Source organism: Siphateles boraxobius, unplaced genomic scaffold, assembly GCF_051911475.1.
Source record: "Siphateles boraxobius isolate OS27281-9 unplaced genomic scaffold, OSU_SipBor_1 11, whole genome shotgun sequence".
Classification (NCBI taxonomy): Eukaryota; Metazoa; Chordata; class Actinopteri; order Cypriniformes; family Leuciscidae; genus Siphateles; species Siphateles boraxobius.
The window spans coordinates 5,640,876-5,667,509 of record NW_027508711.1 but is presented as its reverse complement, the minus strand read 5'-3'; the positions used below and the strand labels follow the sequence as shown (position 1 = coordinate 5,667,509).

General features: G+C 41.4%; 1 protein-coding gene across 6 annotated transcripts; it reads right to left on the bottom strand.

The window, feature by feature from the left end:
* Positions 1 to 61: 61 nt before the first annotated feature.
* Positions 62 to 26,634, bottom strand: LOC143700401 (potassium channel subfamily T member 1-like). 6 transcript variants are annotated; one of them, XM_077194362.1, is made up of 31 exons: positions 26,462 to 26,634; positions 25,997 to 26,149; positions 22,099 to 22,178; positions 21,902 to 22,004; positions 21,510 to 21,551; positions 21,360 to 21,408; positions 18,763 to 18,822; positions 18,516 to 18,590; positions 18,354 to 18,437; positions 18,171 to 18,265; positions 17,204 to 17,387; positions 16,944 to 17,108; positions 16,699 to 16,835; positions 16,324 to 16,387; positions 15,662 to 15,770; positions 15,370 to 15,499; positions 7,612 to 7,761; positions 7,305 to 7,540; positions 7,021 to 7,231; positions 6,391 to 6,517; positions 6,126 to 6,298; positions 5,967 to 6,038; positions 5,244 to 5,378; positions 4,889 to 5,000; positions 4,694 to 4,795; positions 4,208 to 4,291; positions 3,984 to 4,106; positions 2,995 to 3,286; positions 2,146 to 2,208; positions 1,704 to 1,788; positions 62 to 398 (listed from the first exon to the last, which is right to left on the bottom strand). In XM_077194362.1, exons 1-31 carry the CDS (start codon positions 26,602 to 26,604, stop codon positions 293 to 295), a joined length of 3,744 nt encoding a protein of 1,247 aa, XP_077050477.1. In that variant the 5' UTR covers positions 26,605 to 26,634; the 3' UTR covers positions 62 to 292. The 6 variants fall into 6 exon arrangements, with proteins under 6 accessions (XP_077050477.1, XP_077050478.1, XP_077050480.1 ...); XM_077194363.1 differs by having other exon boundaries at positions 4,694 to 4,792; XM_077194365.1 differs by having other exon boundaries at positions 6,412 to 6,517.

Genomic DNA, 26,634 nt, shown 5'->3' with positions numbered 1-26,634 from the left:
TACAGGTCAAATGTAGTACTGCACAGATCAGGAAAACAATCCCGGATGAACAACACTCTTCTTTGAAGGAACATTAAGTTTTACTTCACCACAACATATTTCACAAATGACTACACTCACAGTTCAAAGCTCTTCTTTTGTATTATATGCAGTGTTCAGATCATAATATCACTGATGAATCTAAGCAAGAGCTCGTATGAGCCTTCATTAGTGTAATTATCCACAGCTCTTTATAGTCCAGTTATATCAAGGCTTTGTATATGATCTAGGTCTAGTCCTGAGTTCTGACCGGTTAAACCTTGTTGAGTTCTGGTGTGTTAGTTGTGGACCGGCACCGTCGGTTCTGTACGGGCGGTGCTTCGGGTACATGAGCCAGTGGATCCGGACGGATCAGGAACCTGCGGAACACAATGAGCACTTTGAGTGATTCATGTTTGGGGTTTTACTCTGATAATGTGACTCTTGGCACTACCATGTTTGTGTGTATGCATATGTATAAGAAAAAGCTTGTGTGAGGATCAGGATTTGCTGCCTTTATGAGGGCCAAATGTTGCTTAAACCTGACCCACACACACACAAACACACAATAAATATGACCAAATGTCCCCATAAAAGTAGTAAAACCTGAAACACCCTACGGTTTGGGGACTTTTGGGTGGTCTACTCTAGAACGAAAGGGACCAAATAATGTCTTAACCCTGTAAAGCCAGACATACAAATAATTAAATGTTTTATTTTTATTTTTATGGATCACTTTAGACAATATTAAAAATTTTTTTTTTTTTTTAAGTTTGCATGAGTATCATATTTGATACATCAGGCTTTTATGGCTCTCATATCGTCTGATTTAGTGAGAATGTAAAGTTCAAACTCGAGGAAAAAAAAGCAAAAATATGCAATTTGGTGCAGATGCTAATATTTAAATAAGATGAAGTTCTGTTAGCTTATAATGTAAATCAATGAGATCTTTATAACAGTATAACTGACTTACATAAAATGCACATAAACATAAGTTGTAACTCTACATCTCCCGATAATGTCTAAGTAAGGTGATATTTAAATGCTTAGTTTTATGATCAAAGCTCTGTAAAACATAATGCAATGCAATACAATGATGAATGAGAGATGAACAAATAAACCTTCCTCAAAAGCCTGATGGATCATATTTGAGACTCAAATTTTAACATGATTTAAAAAATAAAATTGCTTCAGTCCACTAAATGTTCATCTTATAATATTACTAACAATATAAAAGTTATGCTTATGTTTGCTTTATAAAAATCATTTAAAAAAGGGCCTTTTACTTGCTAAAAAAAGAACAAACAATCAATAAGACGACAGAAGGCATGTAGTAGATTGTGTGCAACAGGTTTTATCAGCAAATTTGATCATGTTGAGCCCTTATAAATTCACATATCAAATATGAGACAGGAGGCTTTATTGGGTTAATTAAAAACTAAGTAAATCTAAAAAATCGAAATAAATCTTATTAATTAAATAAATCTGAAAAAAAAGAGAAGTGTTGAACAATTTTATATCACAGTAGTTATGTTTACAATAGCCAAAAAAAGTACCTGAACATTTCTGAATTTTGTCCTTTGAACTATAGGATATATGATTTATTCTGTTCAGTTAACTTTACGACTAACAGCATACCTGAATAGAATAAATATATGAAAGGTGTGTGTGATGGTGCTACATACACAACATCATTGAGCTGCAGCAGCGTGTCGGGGGCGGGGTTTATCAGCACATATGAGATGGAGTTCTGCTGGTCATTCAACTCATCTACAACAGAGATTGGTGGATACACCTGTCACTCAAACCATATGGAGGTGGGAAAGATAAAGTACAACTAGATAAAAAAAAACTTTATGCAACAAAGGTGCTACAATTTGTTACATGCTATGTAGAATGTACATACAATTCAGAAAACAACTTCAGTGGGAGTAATATTATACTTCAGTGGGAGTAATCATGGGAATACTGTTTATTATCTAATGCACTTAACTTGAATCTGGGTTTCACTTTTTCCCACAAAAATGTCCTCTTATCTTCTATATAACTCAATAAGAGTGAATAGAATGCTAAGAAAAGAGTAAACAACCTCATATTCATTGAAACAGTAAAGTGGAAGGTGTTTACCTTGCAAATACCCCAAATTAACTCTATTCATCACATCACTGGCTGTTAGATTTGTGACATCTTCTATACGAGACAAAAGACACAATGAAAAAGAGGAAGAGAGAAATGAAGGGGATATTTAAGATAAAAATGATTATCTAGAAATGTAATTTATGACAAAACAAAGGTTCTTCTGACCAAAAATGTAACCACATATTCAGGATTCAACAGTGTTCACAAACCTTTTTCAATACATTGATTTTCAAGTGAAACTGATATGAGAGAAATTTAGGACATGGCTTGATTTTATCCATTAGGAATTTGTGAAAAGAAAGGGTTTTTCGGGTTACAGTCTCTTTACCATATCAAAATAAATATGATTTGGATAGATCGCCCAGTTATGTTCTACAAAATGAATTCAATTACTGTACTTAAAGTGACCATGAAGTCAAAAACATTTTTTTATTGAATATTGCAGTATCTAAAAATGATTTATCAGTGAATATCATTGCTTATTTTTAAATTCAAGTGGCCTTGTAAATTTTACAAGGGTTAATCAACATAACATCATCTCCCTCTTTAAGTGACATCTCTTTTCTTCTCTGATGAGGTGTTTACTGGCGCGAGGGCGGGACAACCTGTCACTCATATGAGATTGACCAATAGCAAACCACAACCATCCAATCAATTCCCAATGAACAAAATCAAGTCCCGCCCTACATTTTTTCCTTGTTCGAAAAGCTATTTCACTTAGATATACATCACAATAGGTAAGAAAAAACATGATCACAACTTCAGTTTCAAGCCAACTTTAAGAATAAACATATTATACATATTTATATTATTAATGAGGTAAGGGGCGTGGTTTACTGTATCCAGCCGTGTGAAGGCCCAAGTGCTGCATGCGGTTCCTGACCAGTTCCGAAAGCTCCTCCCTTTCCGAGCGCCGCAACACGCCCAGACGCTGCTGGATGGAGCTGAGGGAGGAGTCGCTCCTCTTCACGCTACGCCTACTGAGACGCCTCGTCCAGTGCATGCTCTTCTTTCTCAGGAGCGGGTGCTCTGATTGGTCACTGCTGGAGGAGCTCCAGGTGAGGATCTTTGACTCCTCCCCCTTCTCCCTGGTGTCGTTTAACCCCTCTATGCTGACGGAACCTTGAAACTGGAGGCAGACAGATAGATAGATAGATAGATAGATAGATAGATAGATAGATAGATAGATAGATAGATAGATAGATAGATAGATAGATAGATAGATAGTTTAAGTTTTATTTCGGTTTATTTTGTACTTTTGGAACACAAGAAAAGCTTTTCAATTTTGTAGCTGATTTTGACCAAATACTTTTAGTTTTTTTATCAGCCCAACAAAAACATATGACCTACGCAAGTGTGCATTCTGTTTATTGCTTAGTGCTTAAAACACAGATGGACAGAGGTATCAATTCCAGGGGTCAGAAAGTAAAAGTCCTGCCATATGTTTATTCCACCCATTAACTCAGCCAGCTGATTTCACTAATTAGTTCTATCTCCTGGCTGAAAAACTGTGCTAATTAGCAAATCCAGGTGATTGGAACAAAATACTGAGGAGGAATTTTACTTTCTGAACCTGGACTTGACACCTCTGCAGAAGGAGGCTGTACTGTACCAACTAGGGGACTAAATGCTGCTAGGTGGAACAAACTGTAATTTGCACTACAGTCTGTTCAAAATAAATGAGAAGAAACCTAGCATTGGGGATTAATTGCTTTTTGCTGTTGTACCGAACAGACAGACAGATAGACAGATAGATAGACAGATAGATAGACAGATAGATAGATAGATAGATAGATAGATAAATAGATAGATAGATGTCTGCATACCTCAGGAGGTGCGTGTGATTCAGTGCGGTAGATTCCGATGGGAATCTCTGAACTAGACGAACAGAATTTCTGGAAGAGTCTCCCGTATGTGCGGATCCAGAGGTCAGCCTCGCATATGTGCATCTAAACACACAGGGACATGATCAAAACCAAACACTGACAGATCAGTCTAGAACAGATTACAACATACATCTAAACACATAAACACAGTGTGTTGCACTCACAGCACACAGGTACCCTGATCCAGGTGTGGTGTCCAATCCCAGCAGCAATCTGGCTATTGGGATCATGTAGTCCTTCACAAAACACTCACCACACAAAACAAACCCAAAATAAACATTAAACAAAAGCTTTGCATCACGGATAAATTACATTTTTAAAATATATTCAAATAGGAAACAGTTACACTGTAAAAACTATTTCACAATATTACTGTTTTGATCAAATAAATGCAGCCTTGGTGAGCATAAGAGACTTCTTTCAAAAAACATTAAGAACTTTTATCAACCTTAAACTTTGGAAAGATTTTGTCTACCTTGAATGCACTGCAAGTCACCAAATGCATAAATGCACATTACTGTTTGTAATTGTAATGTTCAATTCCTGAGCACAAGAGGGCGCTGTGACTGACTTTAATAGGGATAATCTAAACATTTGCGCATACCTCTATTCCTTTTTTCAAAGACACACACACACACACGCACATTTACCTGGTACAGGAGTGTGTCCAACATACTGATGCTGAAGACTCGACCCGCAGCGAATGGAAGACGAAACATGAAGGCAAGATTCGAGCCTTTGTCACGTTCCTTCTATCACACATTTTGCAACAATCAAAATACCAAACTACAGAATTCAATAATTAAATGCAAATATAAATGTGCTTTCCTCTCTCCATCTCCCACCTTCTCTAACTTAGACAGGGCGAGGGAGTAACAGTCCTTCGCTCTGAACTGCATGAATCTCATGTTTGACGGGTGAGTCAATTCTGTGATTATACTGAGACTTGGAAACAACCTGAAGAGAGACAGAGAGAAAACAAGACTATTATGAGATTATTTACATTTATGTTTTATCCAAAGTGACTTCCATTGCATTCAAGGTAAACATTTTTAGTAGTTCATGCATTCCATGGGAATCGAACCCATGACTTTGGTGATGCTTGCCCCATGCTCTACTGTTTGAGCAACAGGAATGATATATTATGCAAATTATGTCAGTTTCTATTCACAGACTGCAGGCCAGCGGATCTAGTCTCACCTGAACATGGTCTGCACATTGACGATGGTTTTAGCGTCAGCCATATAGTCTTCCTCTGCACTCATAGTGCTTTCTTTGTCCACCACCACTAGATTATCAGCATACAGAACGCCACACTGCAATAGGCTGTCCAAACTGTCAATCACACAAACATCCAATTAGTTCATCTACATCATTCTAGACGGATATATTTGAATATATCAAAGACAGGGCTGCATGATTGATAGATATAAACCGAAATCACGCTCGCAAAGCTGTGATTTAATTACATAAATATATGTGCCGAAAATTATTATAATATTTTATTTAACACTCATTTTTTAATTTAATGAATAGTATTTAGTTATAGTTATCATAATAATAGCTAATAATTTTCACGAATTAAACGCAACGCAATATAAAAATCCCAATGTAATGCAATATAAATAATATAAAAATCCAAATGCAATGCAATATAAAAATGTAAATAATATAAAAATCCCAATGCAATGCAATACAAAATGCTTTACAAACAATAATAATTATTTGTATTATTTTATAGTCATATTTATATATACAAAATTATTGGTCAAATTAAATAGCCCTACAAAAGCACAGCAAACCGGGAGTTTTTTTATTGAACACATTTTAAATTGTACTCACAATGTTTATTAGAAAAATCACAATTTGTGATCATAAATCATGCAGTCCTAATGAAAGAAGTTTTTTTTTATCTAACTATACTTGTCAATGGTGCCACCCATATAATACACCATTGGGAAGCAGGATATGGCCTCAAGGAAGTGGTCATCGGGTCTGGAGGAAGTAGATAAACCATTTATAAGGCTAATGAAACACATGAGGTGAATGAGAATGTGTTGGTCTGTGTGTGTATGTGCTTACAGGTTGTCTAACAGCAGGACTATAGGGTTCAGTTCCCTTCTGGGTCTGTAATAGGCTCTTAAAGGCACTATGAAGTTGTAAAGGCCGTTTCCAGCCGTCTCAGCGGAAACGATGATTAGCTTGTTTTTGAAGCCATACGCTTTAGCATCTTCAAAAGTAACATGCTCACAGCCCTACAGCAGAAAATGTAAGACAAATATGACATGCTTACGTGGCCCAATGTAATGCATTTTTCACAAATAAAACATTTGGGAGAGATTCGTACCATGTGGAGGCTGCTGCTCACCTGGTCAAGCCGTAAACAGCAGAACGGGGCTTTCTGGGGGAGGAGATGGCAAAGGGTCGGGGAGCTCCCAATGTATGGAGAATTTGGAGGGTATCCTTTCACAAATCTGAGGAAAATAACATTAAAATGACCACAATGGTTTGTTCAAAGTAAAGTCATAAAAATTCACAATTACTCATTTTGTTTGATACCTGCATGATTTTTTTCCCCAGTGGAACACTAAAGGAGAATTTAATGAATGAGAACTGTAAATTTAGAAAGAGTTAACTGTAAATTTAAATGTATAATAATGATTGGTGTTTTTGTTTGAATTAGGAAAAAGAAAGACAGAAAACATTCATACAGACTTAAGGTGCAGTAAGCGATTTCTGAGAAACGCTGTTGAAAGTGGATCAGGCAGAGCACCAAAACCCACTTATAACCAATCAACAGTAAGGGGAGTATCCCCTCATAAGGGGGAGGGGCCTGTGTTGCCAAGTGGGTTTGTGAATTTGGGGGCGGAGCTATCAAGATAGGGGAGTGATCCTTTTGTGTAAGGGCGTGTTTGATCTGGTGATTTCAAACATCAACAGCGTTTCTCAGAAATCACTTACTGCACCTTTAACTCACTCATTAGCTGTTACATCTTCATCTGAGTGCCCCGCCTCATCCTCTGATTGGTCACTGAGCAGATCACATTGCAGTAAGGAGGCGGAGTCAGCGATCTCCAGAACAGGCGCTATGCTTGGGCGTCGACTTCCTTGTTCGTTCTCTGGGGGCAGGGCCAGTTTGACGCCGCTCTCGGGGGGACTGGTGTTCTGGAAATCCATGGCAACAGTTCCTGAAAACAAATCAAATATTCATAAACAGACCCTCTGACAACTTCCTATCTTTTTCTATGCATTCTCGCTCACCCATGCTAGCAATGATACTATGAACAGGTAGGCCAGACGGGCTGTTTAATATGTCACAGCGGCCCCGCCCCTTTCCCTGATCTTCTTCCTGTCGGAAGATGAAGGCAGAGTTTTCCTCCTTTGTGATGTTGATGTAGTAGCAGGTGTCGCTGGTAGACATGATGTGCCGTGGTCCAGGATTCAACAAGATGCTTTTGTTATCTTCTCTCTTCACGCCGATCATACACACACCGTACCTACAAATAAACAGCCTGGCATAACACGTTTTCAACACATTTTATATCTTTTAAATAGTGTGTAAACCTACTTTTTGTGAGCGTGAAAGGCCGCGTAGGTAAAGCTTTTGCTGTTGTACTCTCTGAAGAACATACTGTCACCCAGGCTGATATGATACACCTCATTACCAGAACAACGGCCGTACATCCTCTGCCACTGCTCTGGAGACTGCTGCCCCTCTCTAAAAGGACATTAACATGTAATATTTTTATAATATTTTATTATTATAATATTTTTCATTTTAATTCATCAGGTCACTATACCAAACTTAAAATAAGTATACTAATAGCAGGAACAAGTTTATTGGAACTGCATGGGATTAAATGCTTTGTGTTGTGCATGAAAGAGCATTGTGGTGATGAAACAATAGGTTACTATCGTAACCCCGGTTCTCTGAAACATCGAGTGGAGAGATCCACCTATGGGAAGGGCATCCGTACCTGACCTCTGCAGAAGCATCCAATTGCACCAAGTCTGGCTAGACAGACAGAAGCGCGCAGCCAATGCCAGGTGAGGCCACACCCCCTCACCTAAGGGCATATAACATCTGGGCGCGCTGCTATTCCTCAGTAAGTATATTCGCTTCTCGTGCAGCAAGCGGGGCAAAGCTGGTGGATCTCTCCACTCGATGTTTCAGAGAACCGGGGTTACGATAGTAACCTATTGTTCTCTTTCATCATCTCGTGTTCGAGATCCACCTATGGGAGAGACATGGACAGCTCCCCGATTGCCCAATACACTCACAGTGAGGTTCTGAAAGCCAGAGAAAGACGGTCACCCCGGGGAGGCGGTGCCTGACACGTCCATTAATCATGAACCTGCAAAGGTGACGCCACACCGACTGCTGTGGACACGCAGGACATGAAGCATGCATGAGACACATACATGAAAGTACCCCCAACCCACCAAGGCACATAAACTAAACCCATAACGGGAAGTAAATGTTTGGTGGCAAGAATGAACATGACCAGCCGGGCCATTCACTCTTATTGGTTTCAACAGGGTACAGGGAAGAGCTAAGAAGACCCAACCCCTAAAACCGAATGTGCTACCGAGGTTCTGGTGACATCCAGCCGGTAGTAACGCACAAAGGTATGAGGAGAAGCCCAACTGGCAGCGGAGCAGATGTCCTGCAGTGACACTCCCCTAAACAAAGCCCAAGAGGCGGCTAAGCCCCTTGTGGAATGAGCTCTGATGCCCCTTGGGGGCTGCACTCCCTTTGCTTCATAAGCCATAGTTATAGCGCCCACAACCCAATGTGAGAGGCGTTGCTTCGATATGGGACTCCCTCTGTGCGGAGGGGCCCATGAAACAAAGAGCTGGTCGCTCTTCCGGAAAGCGCTGGTCCTGGTCATATAAGCCTGTAAAGCACGGACTGGACACAGAGCATTCAGCCTCTGATCCTCCAGAGAGGTAAAAGGTGGAGGGTGAAAAGCGGACAGCTCCAACACCTCCGAAGTGAACGCAGGGAAGCACTTCGGCATGAAGGCCGGGTTAGGCTTAAGGGAAACCTTATCTCCACTGAGGGAGAACTTAGTGCACGAGGGGTGAACCGAGAGTGCATGTAGCTCACTGACACGTTTGGCAGATGCCAAGGCCAAGAGCAAAGCTGTCTTGAAGGACAGCAGCTTAAGGGAAATACTCCCCAGGGGCTCAAAAGGATGTTGAGACAGTGCTTCCAGCACCATGGAGAGGTCCCATTCCGGAACAGTTCTCCTGATGACTGGCAACGAGCGGCGTGCACCCTTCATGAATCTGCGGATTAGAGGGTGCTGCCCGACAGTAGAGCCCTCAAAACCCACATGACAGGCTGAAATCGCAGCCAAATAGACCTTAATGGTGGAAAAAGACCTCCCTTTTTCCATGAGGTCCTGAAGGAAACACAAAATATCAGGAACTGAGCACTGATAAGATGTGAGACCGCGCCCATCGCACCACCCTTCGAACACGTGCCACTTACAGCCATATAAGGACCGTGTAGAGACGGCCCTGGCATTCTGAATAGTGGCGACCACACGCGGCGAAAGCCCAAGTGCGTTCAGGTTCGTCCTCTCACGGGCCAGGCCCAGAGAGCCACCCTGTCCGGGTGGGGGTGGTAAATCTCCCCGTTGGCTTGGGACAATAGATCCGTGCGAACGGGAAGGCGCCACGGCTCGGCGTATAACAGAGGAATTATCTCCGCCAGCCATGGTGCCTTGGGCCACCTGGGTGCTATCAGAATGAGAGACAGGCCCTGCTCTCTCACCCTGGCCAATGAGGGAATTATCAGGCACAGGGGAGGAAAAGCATACAGGAGCACTCTGGGCCATGGGTGGGCCAGTGCGTCTACCCCGAGGGGCGCGTCCATGTCCCTTAGAGAGAAGAACATAGGACAATGGTAGTTTTCGCGCGAGGCGAATAGATCTACGCTCGCCCGTCCGAATCTCATCCATAGCATTTCCACTATCTGAGGGTGAAGACGCCAATCTCCGTAGATTGGGTTTCCCCTTGATAGCAGATCCGCACCTCTGTTCAGAATGCCCGGAACGTGAGTTGCGCGTAACGACAGGAAAACCCGTCTGCTCCACACCAAAAGCTTGTAAGCTAGAGCGTGGAGTTTCGACGAGCGCATGCCGCCCTGACGGTTGATATAAGCCACAGCCGTGGTATTGTCGCACCGTACTAGAACGTGATGTCCCTGCAGGCGAGGCAGAAAATGATTCAGAGCTTTCCAAATGGTTAAAAGCTCTAAATAGTTTATGTGCGCTGAACGTAGTCTGTTTGGCCACAGACCGTTCACCGTTCTGCCCTCCTGGGTGGCACCCCAGCCTGTCAAGGACGCATCTGTCGTCACAACTTTCCGCATCGTAACCGCCCCCAGAGGGGTTCCCCGTGCGTAAAAGTTCTCGCTCTCCCAGTGGCGCAAGGTCGCCGAGCAGGCGCGTGTCACTGTTACCGAGCGGCAAAGGTCGCGAATCGGGCTGAAATGTAGTGACAAGACCCATTTCATGAACGCCCTCATCCTCAGAAGTCCCAATGGCACAACTTGGGTGGATGAAGCCATGAGACCCTGTAGCCTGAGACATGTGCGATATTGCACTTTCGCCCCTTCTCTGAACTGCGTCAGACAGTTCATCAGAGAGCGAACGCGCTCTTGAGAGAGGCGCGCTCGCATGGAGACCGAATTCAACTCCAAGCCCAAGAAAATGACATTCTGACTGGGCGTGAAATTGCTCTTGCTCACATTCACTTGAAACCCGAGCGATGTGATGTGCGCGAGCACACGGTCGGTGTCCTGCAACACCTTCTCCTTTGATTCGGCTATGATGAGCCAATCGTCTATATAAGTCAGGATTCTCAGACCTGATATTCTCAGAGGTGCTAAGCCCGCCTCCGCGCACAGACAGAAAGACCGGGGACTCAAACTGAGTCCAAACGGAAGAACTGTGAATTCGTAACATATGCCCTGGTAGGCGAAACGAAGAAACTTCCTGTGCGGAGGATAGATGCTTATGTGAAAGAAAGCATCTTTCAGATCGACTGATGTGAACCAGTCGTTCTGTTTTATGGCACGGGCGAGTGCGCCTTGTGTCAGCATTCTGAAATTGTATTTCCTCAAATGTTTGTTCAACACTCGAAGGTCCAAGATAGGGCGGAGAGAGCCGCCTTTTTTCGGGACCAGAAAATAACGGGAATAAAAACCCTGGTTCATCAGATTGGGAGGTACCACCTGAATCGCTCCCTTGTTTAAGAGAGATGAAATTTCCTCTTTCAGAATGTGAGAGGCGTTCTCTTCCGTGTGAGAAAAGAGAATGCCGTTGAAATGCGGGGGTTTTACTGCGAATTGCAATCTGTAACCCTGCATTACTGTACGCATCACCCACTCGGGAGCTGAAACGGTTCGCCAAGCCGCTTCGTGACTCGCGAGAGCTCCCGCTCGGGCCAGAGCGGAGCTGTGTGAGACCGACAGGTTTATTTGTGATGCAATGGCGCCATCTAGTGGGTACACTAGAGGCGACATGCAGGGGTTCGGAGGGATTTCCTCTCTCTGCAGTGAGATGAATTCTCTCTGCGGAGAGAGGTTTTCCCGCCGAAACGAATTCATTTGATTCGTATTTTTTTGTGTTTTGTGTGTTATGTGTTGGGCAAACACTGGGGCCGAAGCCTTTATTGAGAGAGTGAGGGGAACAGAGTGTGGGCAGTGTGGTGTCACTGAGCTTAAACTTTCCCTTACAAAGGGCCCCCTGAACGTGGGGGGAAAACACACATCTCTCGAACACACGAGCTGGGCAGTCTCGTTTACACACGGAGAGCTGACCCATCCGCGGGACCCCCTGGGTTTTTTGGACGGGGGTCCTAGAAGAGGAGGGGAGTCCGAAGGGCTTGCGGCCCGTGAACATGGACTCGAAGCCCCCATCGGCTGAACATCAGGCAGGCCGCTTGCGTTTCGAGTCGGTGGGGTTGGAATTCGCAGGTCTCCCGGCCGCGGCCGCGGCGGGAGCGGGCTTACCCCAGTGCTTGTGTGTAGGTGCTGGGTTATGTTGCCGAGGGGGTGGTTTGTTGCGGGGCTTTTCTCTGCCCTGATGAAACTGTCGTCCCGTGGCCGGTGGGTTAGGCAAACGCACAGGGGGCGCCTGGCGTGGGACTGACTTCCTAGGAAGGCAAAGTTTGAAGGCCTCATCCTCCTTTTTCTTATCGTCACACCGTTGTTGCATCAGTGCGACGGCGGGGCCGAAGAGAGCCCGGCCGGGCTCCACCGGCGCGCCCGCGATGCGCCGTTTCTCACTGTCAGGGAGTCCCGACAGGTTCAGCCAGAGCGCGCGCTCTCCGACCACGGAAAGCGCCATGGAGCGCCCGCAAGCTTGGACGGCCTGCCGAGCGTTACGGAGGACGAGGTCGTTCACCGTTAGGATCTCCTTCCACAGGGTTTCAGAAGGATTTCCCTTTTCCAATTGTTGCCCTAACTCTTCAAGGATCTCCGCCTGGTAGGCGGAGAGGAGCGAAGAAACGTTAAGGGCCCTGACAGCCACGGCCGAGGACTTATAAGCTGCCTGGTGAACGGAGGCAGCAAAACGGTCCATCTTGTTGGGCAAGACCGGCTTGGGGGGAGCGAGCAGCCCGCCCTGAGCGGGGTTAAGGTGCCTGGCGATGGAAGGTTCGACGGTGGGAGGTTCGCCCATACCGTGCGCCGCCATGTCCTTAACCTCGAGTCCCGTGAGACCGTGTTTGAAGTCGAGCGGGTCGCTCCAATAATTTCTCATGTGCTTCGCGCACGCCGGGAGGATGGGGAAGAGTTGTTTCCTCGGGCCGGGAGGGGGTCCCAGCACTTTCCCATCATAAATATCCCTCTCCTGGTCGGTGGCGCTCTGCGGTGCCGGCCATTCGATGTTGAGACGAGCGGCCGCTCGCTCACACACTTCCAGGAGGATGGCTTGAGGCAGAACCGCGTGGGCCGTAGCCTGGGGAACACCAGAGGGCGGGATGGCCTCCTCGTCCTCTGAAACCCCAAGAATGGCCGCATCCTCCTCTTCGCCAGAACCGGGCAGGTCGTGGACGAGAGTGAGGTTGTCCCCGAAGATGTCCTCCTCGGGGAAGGCGGGATTGGGCTGGTCAGCCCAGACGAGAGACGTTGCGCCCCGGGAGGCCCCCGGTAGCGCGTCGTCATCACCGTGTCCCCCGTCCGAGTCAGAAGGGCTGAGCCCGGTGCACTGTGTCACTGCCACCTTAAGACGGCGTTTTAGCAGCTTCCTAGGCAGCAAGAGGCAGAAACTGCAATTCTCCGGGTTTTCAAGGGCTTCCCGAGCGTGCTTAAGACCCAAACAGACCACGCAAAGCTGATGAAGATCCTTAGCTGCGATGAGGGCACCACACGCGGCCGGGCAGGCCCGTGACATGCTATCCCCTGGAGAGGCTGCAGGCTTAGACAGTGACATACCAGCGAAGAAAACGGAGAAATCCGTGGCGGGCAGCCGTGAGGAGAAACGGTGAAAATAGCGAGAGCGTGGGCGGCTCCGAATGCAAAGCAGCAGTAGTTGAAAAATAAACAACTGTCACGTCCGGCGGAGGCTGATCTGGTCGATATGTCCTCCTGAAGACACGAGGTGAGCAGTGTAAAAATCCAACCGAGCTGTGAGATGCAGAGATCGCGAGAAGCGAATGTCAACTGAGGAATAGCAGCGCGCCCAGATGTTATATGCCCTTAGGTGAGGGGGTGTGGCCTCACCTGGCATTGGCTGCGCGCTTCTGTCTGTCTAGCCAGACTTGGTGCAATTGGATGCTTCTGCAGAGGTCAGGTACGGATGCCCTTCCCATAGGTGGATCTCGAACACGAGATGATGAAAGAGAACTAATTACTTAAAGTCCGCCTGTGTTATAAATCAAGCTTTTAATGTTGTTTATTTGTCTATGTGGTGTTTTTAATATACTTTAGAACAAACCAAGTACAAATTCATAAATAAACACCATTGCTTAGTATTTTCTCCTTAAAACTGCAGTGAACCAAAGATAGGCTCAAAAACACGGTTTGAAATCGCTGGTGTTTCTGACGTCACAAGTAACCAATCAGGTCTACGTGTGATCGTCAACGAGTGGATCTCTGAGTTTTTAATATTACCAGCATGCTCTAAGTGCTGGATACGACATGTGCTGAAGAGACACAAAGACTTTAGTGAAGGTGATGAGAGATAGAGAAGAAGAAAGAGGCACTGCAGAGGCGGGCGATATACCAGTTGAAGTAATGAAATTGATAGAAATATCATTTATATTGCGGTCGTGCAAGATGCATGGAAGAGAGTGGCTGGTCGTTGTTAAGCTCTGCCCTCCTTAGTTAATGTTGCTAGATATAAAATTGAATAAGAGTAAATCAATTCTAAAAAAAATTATTTTGTAAATATAATTTGTAATAAGAAAGAAAATGTAATAAAAAATAATAAATTACACAAACATAATAAAAAAATTACGAACTAATCTTGACAATAAAATTATGTATGAAAAAGTTATTTAAAAAAATGATAATTCTTAAAAAAAAAGAATTATTAATAAAAAGTTTTACGAATACAATTGAAAAATATTTTCAATCTTTTAAAAGAGAGTAAATAAAACTAGTTTTTAAATAAAAATAATTCAACTAATAATAAAAAAAATTATTAATCAAATACAATAATAATAATAAAAAATCTTATCAATAAATTAACCATCTTGACTAGGAAAAAGTCTCCAGTAACATGAAACCTGTCAATTGAGAGGTTTGCAAATACTTTTTTTTGTTTTGTTTTTTAAGAGAAGCTTTATTTTAATATTTTTTAAAGTCTCTTCTGCTTACCAAGGCTGCATTAATTTGATAAAAAAAATGAATTATTGTGAAATTGAACTGTTTTCTATGTGAATATATAGTAAAATGTAATTAATTCCTGTGATGCAAAAGCTGAATTTTCAGCATCATTACTCCAGTCTTCAATGTCACATGATCCTTCAGAAATCATTATAATATGCTGATTTGATGCTCAAGAAACATTTTGTATCATCATCAATGTTGAAGACAGGTTTGCTACTTCATATTTTTGTGAAAATTTTTGTATAAATTTCTTTCCAAATTTTTGAACCCCAAACCTTTGAACAGTAGTGTATCATGATAGTGTCCGAAAAACATGGCATTACCACGTACATTGTTGAAAAAACATGATAATGAAAAGAGGAGTGTTGAGGAAACCTTTTTGAAAACAGTCAATATTCCTGAATTCCATGTGGCGGCGGTAGAAGCACAGAAATAACACACTTCACCTTTAAAGAAGCTAAGAGAGTAGCGACTCACTGTCCGCGAGATGTGTGGACCAGTAACGTGATCAGCGTAGAGGTGGCCGGACACAGACAATTCAAAGCCAACATGGCGTATTTAAACTCTTCTTCACACACAACGTGATCTGTGGAAAGAAACGGACATGCTGCTCAGAGGCAAGATGACCGTGGGTTACAAAAATGAGTCGTCTAAGGGCTTCAAATGATATTGAGAGTCCAAGTGAGAAGAATACATAATGCAGAAAGAGTGAGCAATATTCCAGAAAAAGAATGTGAACTAAAGGAAGTGAAAAGAGCCAAATTAGTACCTGCAAATTTAACATGGAACTTGTTTTCAGGTTTAAGAATCTGGACGAAAAGAGGGCAGTTTGGAGCGAAATCTTTCACAGCCCAGGCCCTCAGAATGGTCTGGTGATCCTGTCAATAAATCAATACTAGTCTTTAGGGATGTGCTCGAAGATGAATACTATGTTCGGAAAGGAAATCACACATTCTATGGAGACCCTAAAGGGATATGTTGATGGAAAAAATGCTTTTGCATTCTCTCGAAATTTTTTAGTTGAATAATTATATTGAATATAATTTGAGGGCACCAGGGAGCGGCTATCAATACGCAGGGTATTAAAATCGCTTTTAAATGCATGCTGGCTTTTTACTTTCGCTTTCCAATTCGCGATCGAGTGTACTCTGTATAGGGAGCAGCGGTACTGATCACACATTTTACAAGAAAATATATTTCTTTCTTTCTTTTCTTCTGTTTTTGTTGGGTTAAATCTGCTTTTGGGTTGCTTTATGATAATTGGTATTAGATATTAGAGAAAAAACTAGTCAATAGCTGACAGATAAATTACAGATAATAGTCTTATTCTAGGTATTCTAGTTGATGATTAGAAATATTTTTTATCTGGTAAATCTTGATGCGTCTACCTATATCGATACACGTGTATGATAAAATAAAAAGAACACTCACTGCCGCCATGCGATCAGCTTCATTCCTGCTGCTAAGAATGAAACAAGCTTCCGCATCATCCATCCTACAGAAAAAAAGCTACCAATCACGGAGGGGAATTAACAAAGGAGACTAATCACAGAAGCTACATTTGTTGTTATTCCAAATTTTGTCCAATGCTAGCCTTCAAACAATGTGCAAACCGTGCTGTATAAAACAAAAATGTGGTATAAATTGTGTGAAAAAAGGGCTTAAAATACAAGTTACAATATAAGAGAGCAGAATAAACTATTATCCAGCACTTGTCGTTTTTTTAATGCATTTTGTTCATTAGTTGTTGCAGATCCGCCTATGCATGAGCAGATGCTGTGATTGGTCAATAAGGCTGTCACTCACTTGGCTCTCAGTAAATCCTGGTTTTTGAGGGCTGAGCCTTGAAGGTAGATGACTCTCTGTGACCACAGAGGAATCTGCAAAATCCTCCGCACCTGGACATCCACCTCACATGGACACAAGATGACCACGTAATAATCCTAAACATGCACAAACACAACATGTCATCATACTAGAATAAAATGGACAGACATTCTAAACAAGACATTCTAAACTATTAAACAGACATAGACAGACAGAATACACACCTGTGTGTGTGGGTGGGCGTAGAATTCGTTGAGAAAGTCCATAAGCAGATCGATTTTTAGAGTGCTGACACATAAGACCACATGTCTCTCAGTCTGAGCCCGATGTCTGCTGTAGTTTCCCCCAGATTTCTGCCTTTCCATCCACAAATATATCAACTCTTCAAACTAAAGTCAGAGAAGAGGAGAAATAGACAGACGATGAATAAAATACTTGGAAAGGTTATTGGCTGTGTTCAGAGTCAGTATTTGAGTAGTCTAACCTGTAGAGGCAGCACCACCAGGGCCACACAGATCATCACCACCACCAACAGCTGAGACGGCCAAATCTGTGGTGTCACATCGCCGAAGCCCACCGTAGAGAAGGTCACGATGCAAAAATACAAAGCTTTAAAGAGAGACAGACTCTTCTTACCAGCACGCTCTAAATGCTGGATACCACATGTGCTGAAAGAGACACAAAGACTTTAGTGAAGGTGATGAGAGATAGAGAAGAAGAAAGAGGCACTGCAGAGGCGGGCGATATACCAGTTGAAGCAATGAAATTAATAGAAATATCATTTATATTGAGGTCGTGCAAGATGCATGGAAGAGAGTGGCTGGTCGTTGTTAAGCTCTGCCCTCCTTAGTTAATGTTGCTAGATATAAAATTGAGTAATTGAGTAAAAATTCTAAAAAAAATTATTTTGTAAATATAATTTGTAATAAGAAAGAAAATGTAATAAAAAATAATAAATTAAACAAACATAATTTTAAAATGATGAACTAATCTTGACAATAAAATTTATATTTATATATAAAATAATATTTTCAATCTTTTAAAAGAGAGTAAATAAAAACTATTTCTTACATAAAAAATAATAGAATAATAATAATAATAAATCTTATCAATAAATTAACCATCTTGACTTGGAAAAATTCTCCAGTAACATGAAACCTGTCAATTGAGAGGTTTGCAAATGCTTGTTTTCTTTTGTTTTTTTTATAGAGAAACTGTATTTATTGTCTGGATTTTAAAAATGAAGGTGAGCAGAATTAAATAGCTTTTAATTACCACAGTTTTCGATACATTTCAATTAATTCCAAAATATAATATAGAATATAAAAGTATTTTTCTATAAAAATGCGTAAATTAATTTATATAGTTATCAACCAATATTTTTGTAAATATCACGATATACATTTTTGGATATATTGCCCAGCCCTAAACCAGAATAAAATCATTCTTACCCGGTGAAAACGAGACATAAGAGAGTGCAGATAAGAATGAGAACCTGGTTGAACATGGCTGAGTGTGTTCTCTGAATCGCTCTGTGCAGATCATTCTGTAATACACACACACACATCGCCTGGTTTCCATACAGCATTGAACAGACACTGGTGTGGGTTTATTTGGGAATGGTTAATACTCACTATCATGCTCTCTAGAGCACACTTGGCCAGCCAGCAGTTGAGGAACACTGGGATAAACAGGTTTCTGAGTGGAGGCCAGAAGATCTGACACACAGAAAGAGGTCAGGTTACATTATCAGCTTTGGTGAGGAGTTTGAGATTTTGGGAGTTTTGGGATCTTACCGTTATGATGAAAGGGACAGTATTTAGCATCTCCAACAAGAAAGACACCTGAAATATCTGCTCCCATAAATTTCCCTGGAAAAACACATGCACATGCATGATCTATTTTGACCATCCGTGTCTTTATACTACTGTGCCAAAGGAAAAAGCAGTAACTAGATATTCACGTCTGTGACAGTGAAACTTGATATCAAATCAATCAACATTTAATGAACACTTTCACATTCAAAAATATGCACATGCTCACCTTGTAGCTGAGGTACGTTAGCAACATGGCCTCCAAGAAACTGATGGATGCTACAGTCACCTGAGGAAAAAAACGTCCAAACAGACAAAAAAAAATGCATGTGTTTTTTGTTAAATATCATATGTGACGCATCAGGCTCCTAAAGTCTGATATAGTGAGAATATGGAGCTTATATCTGAGAGGGGGAAAAAACACCTGTTTTATCCAGAGGCCCAAACTGAGCAAAAATAAGTTATTTTGGTGCAGATGCAGATATTTATATAGCCTAAGGGTAAGATGAAATTCTGATAGCTTGTCATGTAAATCAATAAGATCTTTATAACAGTATAACAGACAACTTACATGAAATGCATATGAATATCAGTCATCACTCTATGGGCCCTATCTTGCACCCAGCGCAATTGAATTTGTACACCGACGCAGTGAATCATTCGTATTTTGCACCCGAGCAAAGCGGACTTTTCCCTCCACAGTCGCACGCCGGCAAACTAGGTAATGAATTTGCGCTCCTTGGGCGGTTCAGCGCAAAAAAGGAGGCGTGTTCCGGCGCAAACAATCCCTGGTGCTATTTTGCAGCTCCAGAAAAGTACGCTTTGCGCGTACATTCAGAATCAGATGCTATTTTAAGCGTGCATGCTTGGCCATAATACAGAGTGTGAACAACGCGCATATCCTGTAGATGATTCTCTCATCTACACAGATGCATTTTCCTTTTTACAAATGATACATTATTATAAGGAAAAATATTAAAACACGAGGGAAATCATTGTTGTGTCCACGATGATGGGAAAAATAGGCATAAAGCTTACACATTTACCCAAATTATTATATGCATGTTTAGCCAAAGCCAATTTGGGTGGGTTTGTCCCATCCACAATGTCACTTCTCTTTCTTTTACGGCCCTGACGAGAACATTGATCTCCTCGACTGAGAACCGATTCTGAAGCGCGCCTGGTAAATGCGCCGTTATAATAGTATTGCGCCATGGAGCAAGCGCACCTCGTTCATCATCCTCTTAAAGGGAATGTGATATAAAGCTCTTATTGGTTTGTTTCCCGTTAAGCCCAAACCACACCTATGAATAATGAAGCTACTTCAGACCAACCCCTTTTAGATTTGCGTCGAGCGCAAGAGCCATTTATCCCGCCGGGAATATAGCAACAGCGCCGAGATCCGCCCACAAAGTTACTTGCGCTTTGCACTTGACACTTGCGTTTTAGATCGTTAAAATAGGGCCCTAAATCTTCCAATAATATATGTCTTAGGAGGATGATATTTAAAGGCTTATTTTATGATTAAAGCTCTGTTTTTATTTTTATTTTGTGGGGGGCAAATAATGCAATACAATGGTGATTGAGAGAAGAACAAATCAAAAGCCTGATCGATGGATGGATAAGTAGGCTATGGATAATAAAGTAAACCTAGATTGCTTCAAATGTGCATCTTGAAATATTAAAAAATATATACATTTATTCTTACTGACTATGAACAGGCCTTAGAAATTTGCATATCAAATATGATACAGTAGGATTTATAGGGTTAAGTGAATAAGTGGACGTAGATGCGGGTGTGGAATTAAACTTTTGACATTCGGTCAGAATGCTTTGAATGGGCTAGAATGCTTGTCTTTGTTTTGTTTTGTTCCGCACATCAATCAATGAGTGAAACCATCATACTGTGGCAAGGTCACTTTAAAAACATTCACATTCATTGTTTCTTGGTGGTGGAATGAACTTTTGTCTAAACAGCGGAATCCACTGAGACCTTTAAAAAATTACGGAAAACACCCTTCCTGACTTACTAGCCTTTTCAGGGAAAAAAGTGTTTTTTGCACTTCTGGTGTAATAGCATTGTACTATTCCAGTATTTATGGAAATCTGGTATGGTAACACTGTCTTGGATAAAGTTTTCTGAATCAACTGAACCAATTGCTTCGCAAAATGATTCACTGTTTTAAAGTGCTTGAAACAGCACAGGCTGGCGGCACCTGCTGGTCAGAACGGTGTAAATGCAATGAAAACTCAGCCCAGATATATATAATCATGACATCTTTTACAAACCAATTGCAAATGTTTTTTTATGAAAGTGTAATCTATTTAATGTACAAATATTTAGATAACATTCAATTTGAAGGTTATGTAAAATGTCTCTTTGATTAATCTGAAGTCCTTGTTTATGTGTTATTAGGCAGGGCTTGTCAAACTAGGTAAATTCAAAGCAATTAAGTATAATTTTCTTTTTTGTATTATATAAATGAATTATAAATTCATTAAATTATTTTAAAATGAACCTACATTATAAAAGTGACTCGAGATTATTTAAAACATTAGACAATCATTCATGAGTTCAACTCATAGATGGTTCAACTAGATCAATGCCACTAGTGGTGAATCATCCGAATTTTGAAAAATTTAGAAACCAAGGTTCGAAACGTAACAAACACAGCCTCGTTTGCTGAAATCATGTGACTTATCGAGTTTGATTCAACCATCAAACCACTGATTCAAAACAAAAGATTTATTAATGTTTCGAAGCTTCACTAAGCAGTGTTGAATCAATACATTTAAATATAAATGCTTTGTTTTCCTGGGACTCACCTGAATGGCCCACACTGGTTCTTTTCTGTCTACCCAGAATATCAGCCCCCTGGAAGAGAGAGACCGATTAGAGCAAAAACATTAGAAGTAAAAAATCAACCTCAAATCCCATCTGCATAACTGCAAATTGATGCTGATGGTTTTTCTCACCAGTTGATCTCATTAGTCTGCGTGGTGCTGTTGCAGTTGATGCTGTAGAGAGAGGAGTTGTGGGTCGCTTACTGAGACACATCAGTCTAGCATAAGAGATTAGTCACTAACTTTCTTTAAATATACAGAAATATGTAATGGTTCTGTCATGGTAATCATACTCTTTAACTGAAATGCTAAAGAGCCAGCACACCATTTCTGCTCCCAAGGAAGATTAATAAATACCAACGCATTGACAACAAAAGGTCTTCGTTATAGCATTGTGCCGGCTCTTTTGCATTTCAGCTCAGTATTCTTTTGATCGAGCACCTGCTGAAGTGATCTTTGGATGTGAGCATACTACTTTGAAATCATAGTCTTCACACTCATAAACATTAAAACACAGTTCTGACCATGAGTGTCGGAGCTGGGCCGGATTGTCCGTCATGACTCGTATGATGTAGAGAACACATGTTAAAAGCTTCAGGCAGAAATTAAATATTCGGATCCTTAAACCTGGGTGGGGAAGGCGGGGGGCAAAAGTTCACGCATTAAAAGACCATGAAATGAGGTCAAATTAAAGGCAAAAAGTCACAGGTTTGAGACTTACTGGATCTTTGGTTTTTGATGAAGAAAAGTTTGAGTCTCTCTTTAAACGTGTTCTCATCCACATAAAACTCCACATGAACCCTGCAGTTAAAAACATCAGTCTAGCATTAAAATAAATCACAATCAATCAACGGAAAGATCAATTTAATATCTCGTTATTAAATCAACTGGGGCATTTGTTATGGAAAAATAGCAGCCTACACATCTAGAAACTATAGCTACAACATGCCACAATTGTAATATAAATTCATGGTGAAAAATCTATCAGAGTTACATAAAAAATATCCCAGCCGTTGCTGGAAGCTAGTGATTACAGTTTATAACGTTATGGTTATGGATATTTTTCTTACAAAAACGTTGATGTGTCATGTTGTCATTGGTTCATTGTTCACAGTCTTGTGTATTTAAGCCCTCATGTTTGTCATGTGTTTTGGCAAGAATTGTTTCCTGTGACCACTGTTGTGTAAGTCTATGTTCACGTTCATGTCCACGGTTTTGTTTCTTGCCACGCCATGCCTTTGTTTTGTTTAAATAAATAGATAATTTGTCCATTCAGTTCATACGGCTTATAAAAGTTCAGAAACACGCGATGATAATCAATTAACAGCCACAGTTTTGTGTTTGCCGGTCAGAGTAGCACAAAACATGTGAGAAGTCCATATCGGCCCACTTCAAGGACTGCGCATGGCACAAGCTGATTGGCCTCTGCTGATCCTGCAGCCAAAGAGATTGCTTGCTCAACAATTAAATGGTCTGGTTTATTGTTTGCTGCAAGCTAGTCCTGCAGAGCTATCAGAGTTCCTCTGAAACCCTCCGCCTCCCCCAGCTCCACCTGCCTATATCTGCTAGCATATCTTCTATGCTCACAGTTAGCTCATATGCTCTGTGTATTTATTAGCAGAAGCAAGTCCTGTGCTTGCTCTGCAGCAGCAGCAGCAATAATCAACAGCAGCAGCAATGTAGCAGTTACATTTGTCATATTAAAGAGCATGCTAAAACTATTAATTGAAATCATTTTTAAGTGTGACTAGTATCTTTTGGGGTCACCATAATTACCTTTTTTCAAAGGATAACAGATCACACTTCTAGCAACGGTACTCTGTCGCAATATATAGGCAGACAGATCATATATATACAGAGATGAAGAGAAAGTGAAAGAGGGCAAATAAAAGTTTACTTTATCATGAAAGATTTACATTGGTGAAGGTGGACCTGCCAGAGGCTACAGCAATACTGCCTTATAAAGTCAGTGCTCTGTGTGGGTAAGACAGTGTGAATACTTGCATGTGGGTAGTTGACATGAAATACTTTTCCTGTTCCACAAGTCCTGTGGTGCGACATGCTAAACTCCATCTAAAACTATTTTAAAGAGCAATTTGTGAATCATTTTATAATTATGCATGCATTAGTACTTTTTTAACAATCACTTGTCGCAGAACTATTTAAAATAAACTAGTAAAATCAAAATGTGATTAAAAATAGTGAAATATAAACACACATTTTAACCTAAAATCTTGAAAAGCAGACAAGTTATGCATCAAATACTCATGTAGATATGAATGCGCATGATCATAATGCATAAACTGTTGTATAATGTCAATACAAATATGTGCCAGTATATGTGAGTTTTCCTGAAACTGATCAGTGATATGTTGATGCATTAGGACTCTCTCTTCTCCCTTGTTTTCTCTGTCCATTACCATGTTTTATTCTGTTTACATAGTTTAGCACGAAGAGCAATTCTCTACATTACAATCTCTGACGGGAGATGCTATATGTCCGCCAGTTCCCATGGAGACCACAGAATGGTGGTTTTATGTGCCGTAATAAAGTGAGACGGAGCCATCAACATTACAACCCCTGGAACAATTTTGTGTCCAAAGTTTAGGACACAAAAGTTTTTGTTAGATATGTCATAATTTATTGAGCATGTTTTACTAATAAAAACAGTGAAACTGGAATAACAAAGAATTAATTTTATAAAAAACTTTGACAACGACTGAGAAGTGCAGCACTAGCAGCATCTAAAATCCACTACAGCGTTCCTACTTTAGCAAAACGGGAAAAAAGCCAGACTCAGTGATCATTTCCAGTCATTCAAAAGACTGCAGTGACTTATTAGAGAAGCATCCTACCTCTGCCCAGCATCGCTACCAAAAGAGTCCAGTCTCCAGTTGACCAGAGCCGGGTTAACCCAGGATGGTACAGTATTCTTCTGTTCCATAACAGAGAAAACCCAGAGGGATTCTAGACAAGGACGTGCAGAGATCTGAGCTGAGAGGATTGTTATGGAAGTACATAATCTTCAGCGGCACGGTTCAAAATAACCCGCCCACACGCTCCTGACTGCAGGCGCTCAAGCGTGTCTCTCTCTCTGTTGTGTATGCCTCTGCAATCGATTTCAATACACTTTGTTAGTTTTACAAGCATCTCTATGTCTATGACATGCACAGCAGCTGTAAAACGTGGCAAACCTTACGTGTTCTGCTAATGCATAAAGCTTATTAAAAATAAATGTTTTTTTGTATAGTGGATGATGTTAGTCTTGCTACATGCCTCAAGCGATGCTGTTTGTCTTTGTAATAATGCAAAGTCACAGGAGTGTATGTAGTGTTATCATAATGTGTTTGTTTACAAAGAGAACTTTGAATGAATGAGCAACAAACTCAAAAAGACGAAAATTTCAGTGAAATGAGCAGCTCTTTTGCTTTTTCTCTCTTTCCACCTTTCCGCATTGCTCACTCTCTCTCTCCCTCCTGTTGTCAGGAAATTACAGATAATAACCTGCTCAAGAGGCTATTTCTGTCGATCTGGAGAGATGTGGCTCTGTGCCCACACACACAGTGTGACTTTTTTCTTAACATTCAAGGTTTGCCAGTATAAAAAAGTCAACGAGCTACATGATTATCAAACAGTTATATTTTCCATATCAAATGTTCTGGGTGGTTGCCAAGGTGTTTCTATATGGTTGCTGAGGTTTTCAGAGTTTTTAGGATATTGCTGTGCAATTGCTTTCTTTTTTAATTTCTTATTCTATTCCATTCCATACAATACACTCGATTTAGGTGTACCGGTATTGTAGGGAGACACCTATACACCTAGGACAACTGCCCGCAACTTCATATATTTTTCTGATGCAGTCAGTAAGTGCTAAGCAGGGAGGGGCTGTTTTACAGAAACATCATAACTCATAAATAATTGTCATTTGGATTTAGTTCTGACTCTTGGTCGTCAATGAGGCAGGTATGAATTTGCAGATGGAGCAATGGTGACACTGGGCAATATAAACCTTATGCGCCAGTGAAACATGCGCGCAACCATCTTTAGAAATTTGTGTTTGAACTCTTAGTTTTACGGTAGCTCTGTGGCATCGCTGTAATTAGCTGGTGAAGTGGATTTACTATTGTAGAGTTAATGAAAGTTATCATAAGCGTTGTAATGTTTGAAGCAGATCTCAAAACAAATGTCAGTAGACCGGGAAGATTTTAAGACGAGCGTAGCGGCTCATTCATAAATCCGTAAGATCTTACCTTTATGCTGTGGAAATTACAAACTGGAAGACAGAACACAACGAGCGGGGCTACAAAAGGTCTAAACATTGGCTGAAACCGAAATTGACACCCTATACCCTCAAATAGGGCGTTATTTGAGGGGACAGCCATTTGAAGTGGTGTCCAAAACCATATTGGACGTTACTGAGTGCACTTATTCAATCCCACATTGCACTGCAATAACGAGTGTACAACCGATATAAGCTCAAAGGCTATCCGAATTCGCTCATTCCTTTGCATTCACTCCTCAAGTGAACAGTATTAGTGGACTAAATTAGGGAATAGTGAATGCTTGTTTAGGGGACGATTTTGGATTCAGCCTGTCATTATGTAGCCTACTTTTTTTACCTGTCATCATAAAACGTCTGGTCTCCAAGCAACAGGTCTCTGAACCTGAAGTAGGTTTGAGGGGAAGGAACCAACGATGCTCCAGTGATCATCTCGAGTTCCTGCACATTTAAGACCACCCCTCTCCCCCCACAACTGGAGCCACATCTCGGACTACCAGTGAAAGAAAAGACACAGAGACTTGGGAAAATAGGCTATTTGACATTTTTAAAAGCAAGCCAGTCTTAGGTGTCTTCTGAATAACAATCTCGTTTTGAGGGTAACGTTAGAAACTGATTCAAGACAATGTGAAGATTGAAAAGAAGTGCTGCATTACCACCGACCAAGACAAAATTTACTATAATACATTAGATTGTGGTATGAGGCACCGGTAAGTTAGTTTAAAATAAATAAATAAATAAATCTATCTATCTTGCATTTCTAGCTGAGTTTTGAAGAAGACAAATGTGTGCGTGCGCACTTTACCTCAGGCGCGAGGTGCTCCCATCATCGTATTCAAATGTGTGGTTGGTGTAGCACGCGCCGCTCATCTTATCATCCGGCGAGCGGCGCGCGGACGGAAACGTAACGGTCACTGTTTCTTCCTCATGAGCCAGAGGTTCAGGCATCGCGCGCTTTTATGTTTTAAAAATTAAATA

Excerpts from the sequence above, each read along its gene's own strand:
- LOC143700401 (XM_077194362.1), bottom strand. The coding sequence starts at position 26,604 with ATGCCTGAACCTCTGGCTCATGAGGAAGAAACAGTGACCGTTACGTTT. Across the intron at positions 15,500-15,661 it reads GTTCCATGTTAAATTTGCAG|CATGTCCGTTTCTTTCCACA; the intron begins GTACTAATTTGG and ends GCCTCTGAGCAG. Across the intron at positions 4,796-4,888 it reads CCCTGTCTAAGTTAGAGAAG|AAGGAACGTGACAAAGGCTC; the intron begins GTGGGAGATGGA and ends AATGTGTGATAG.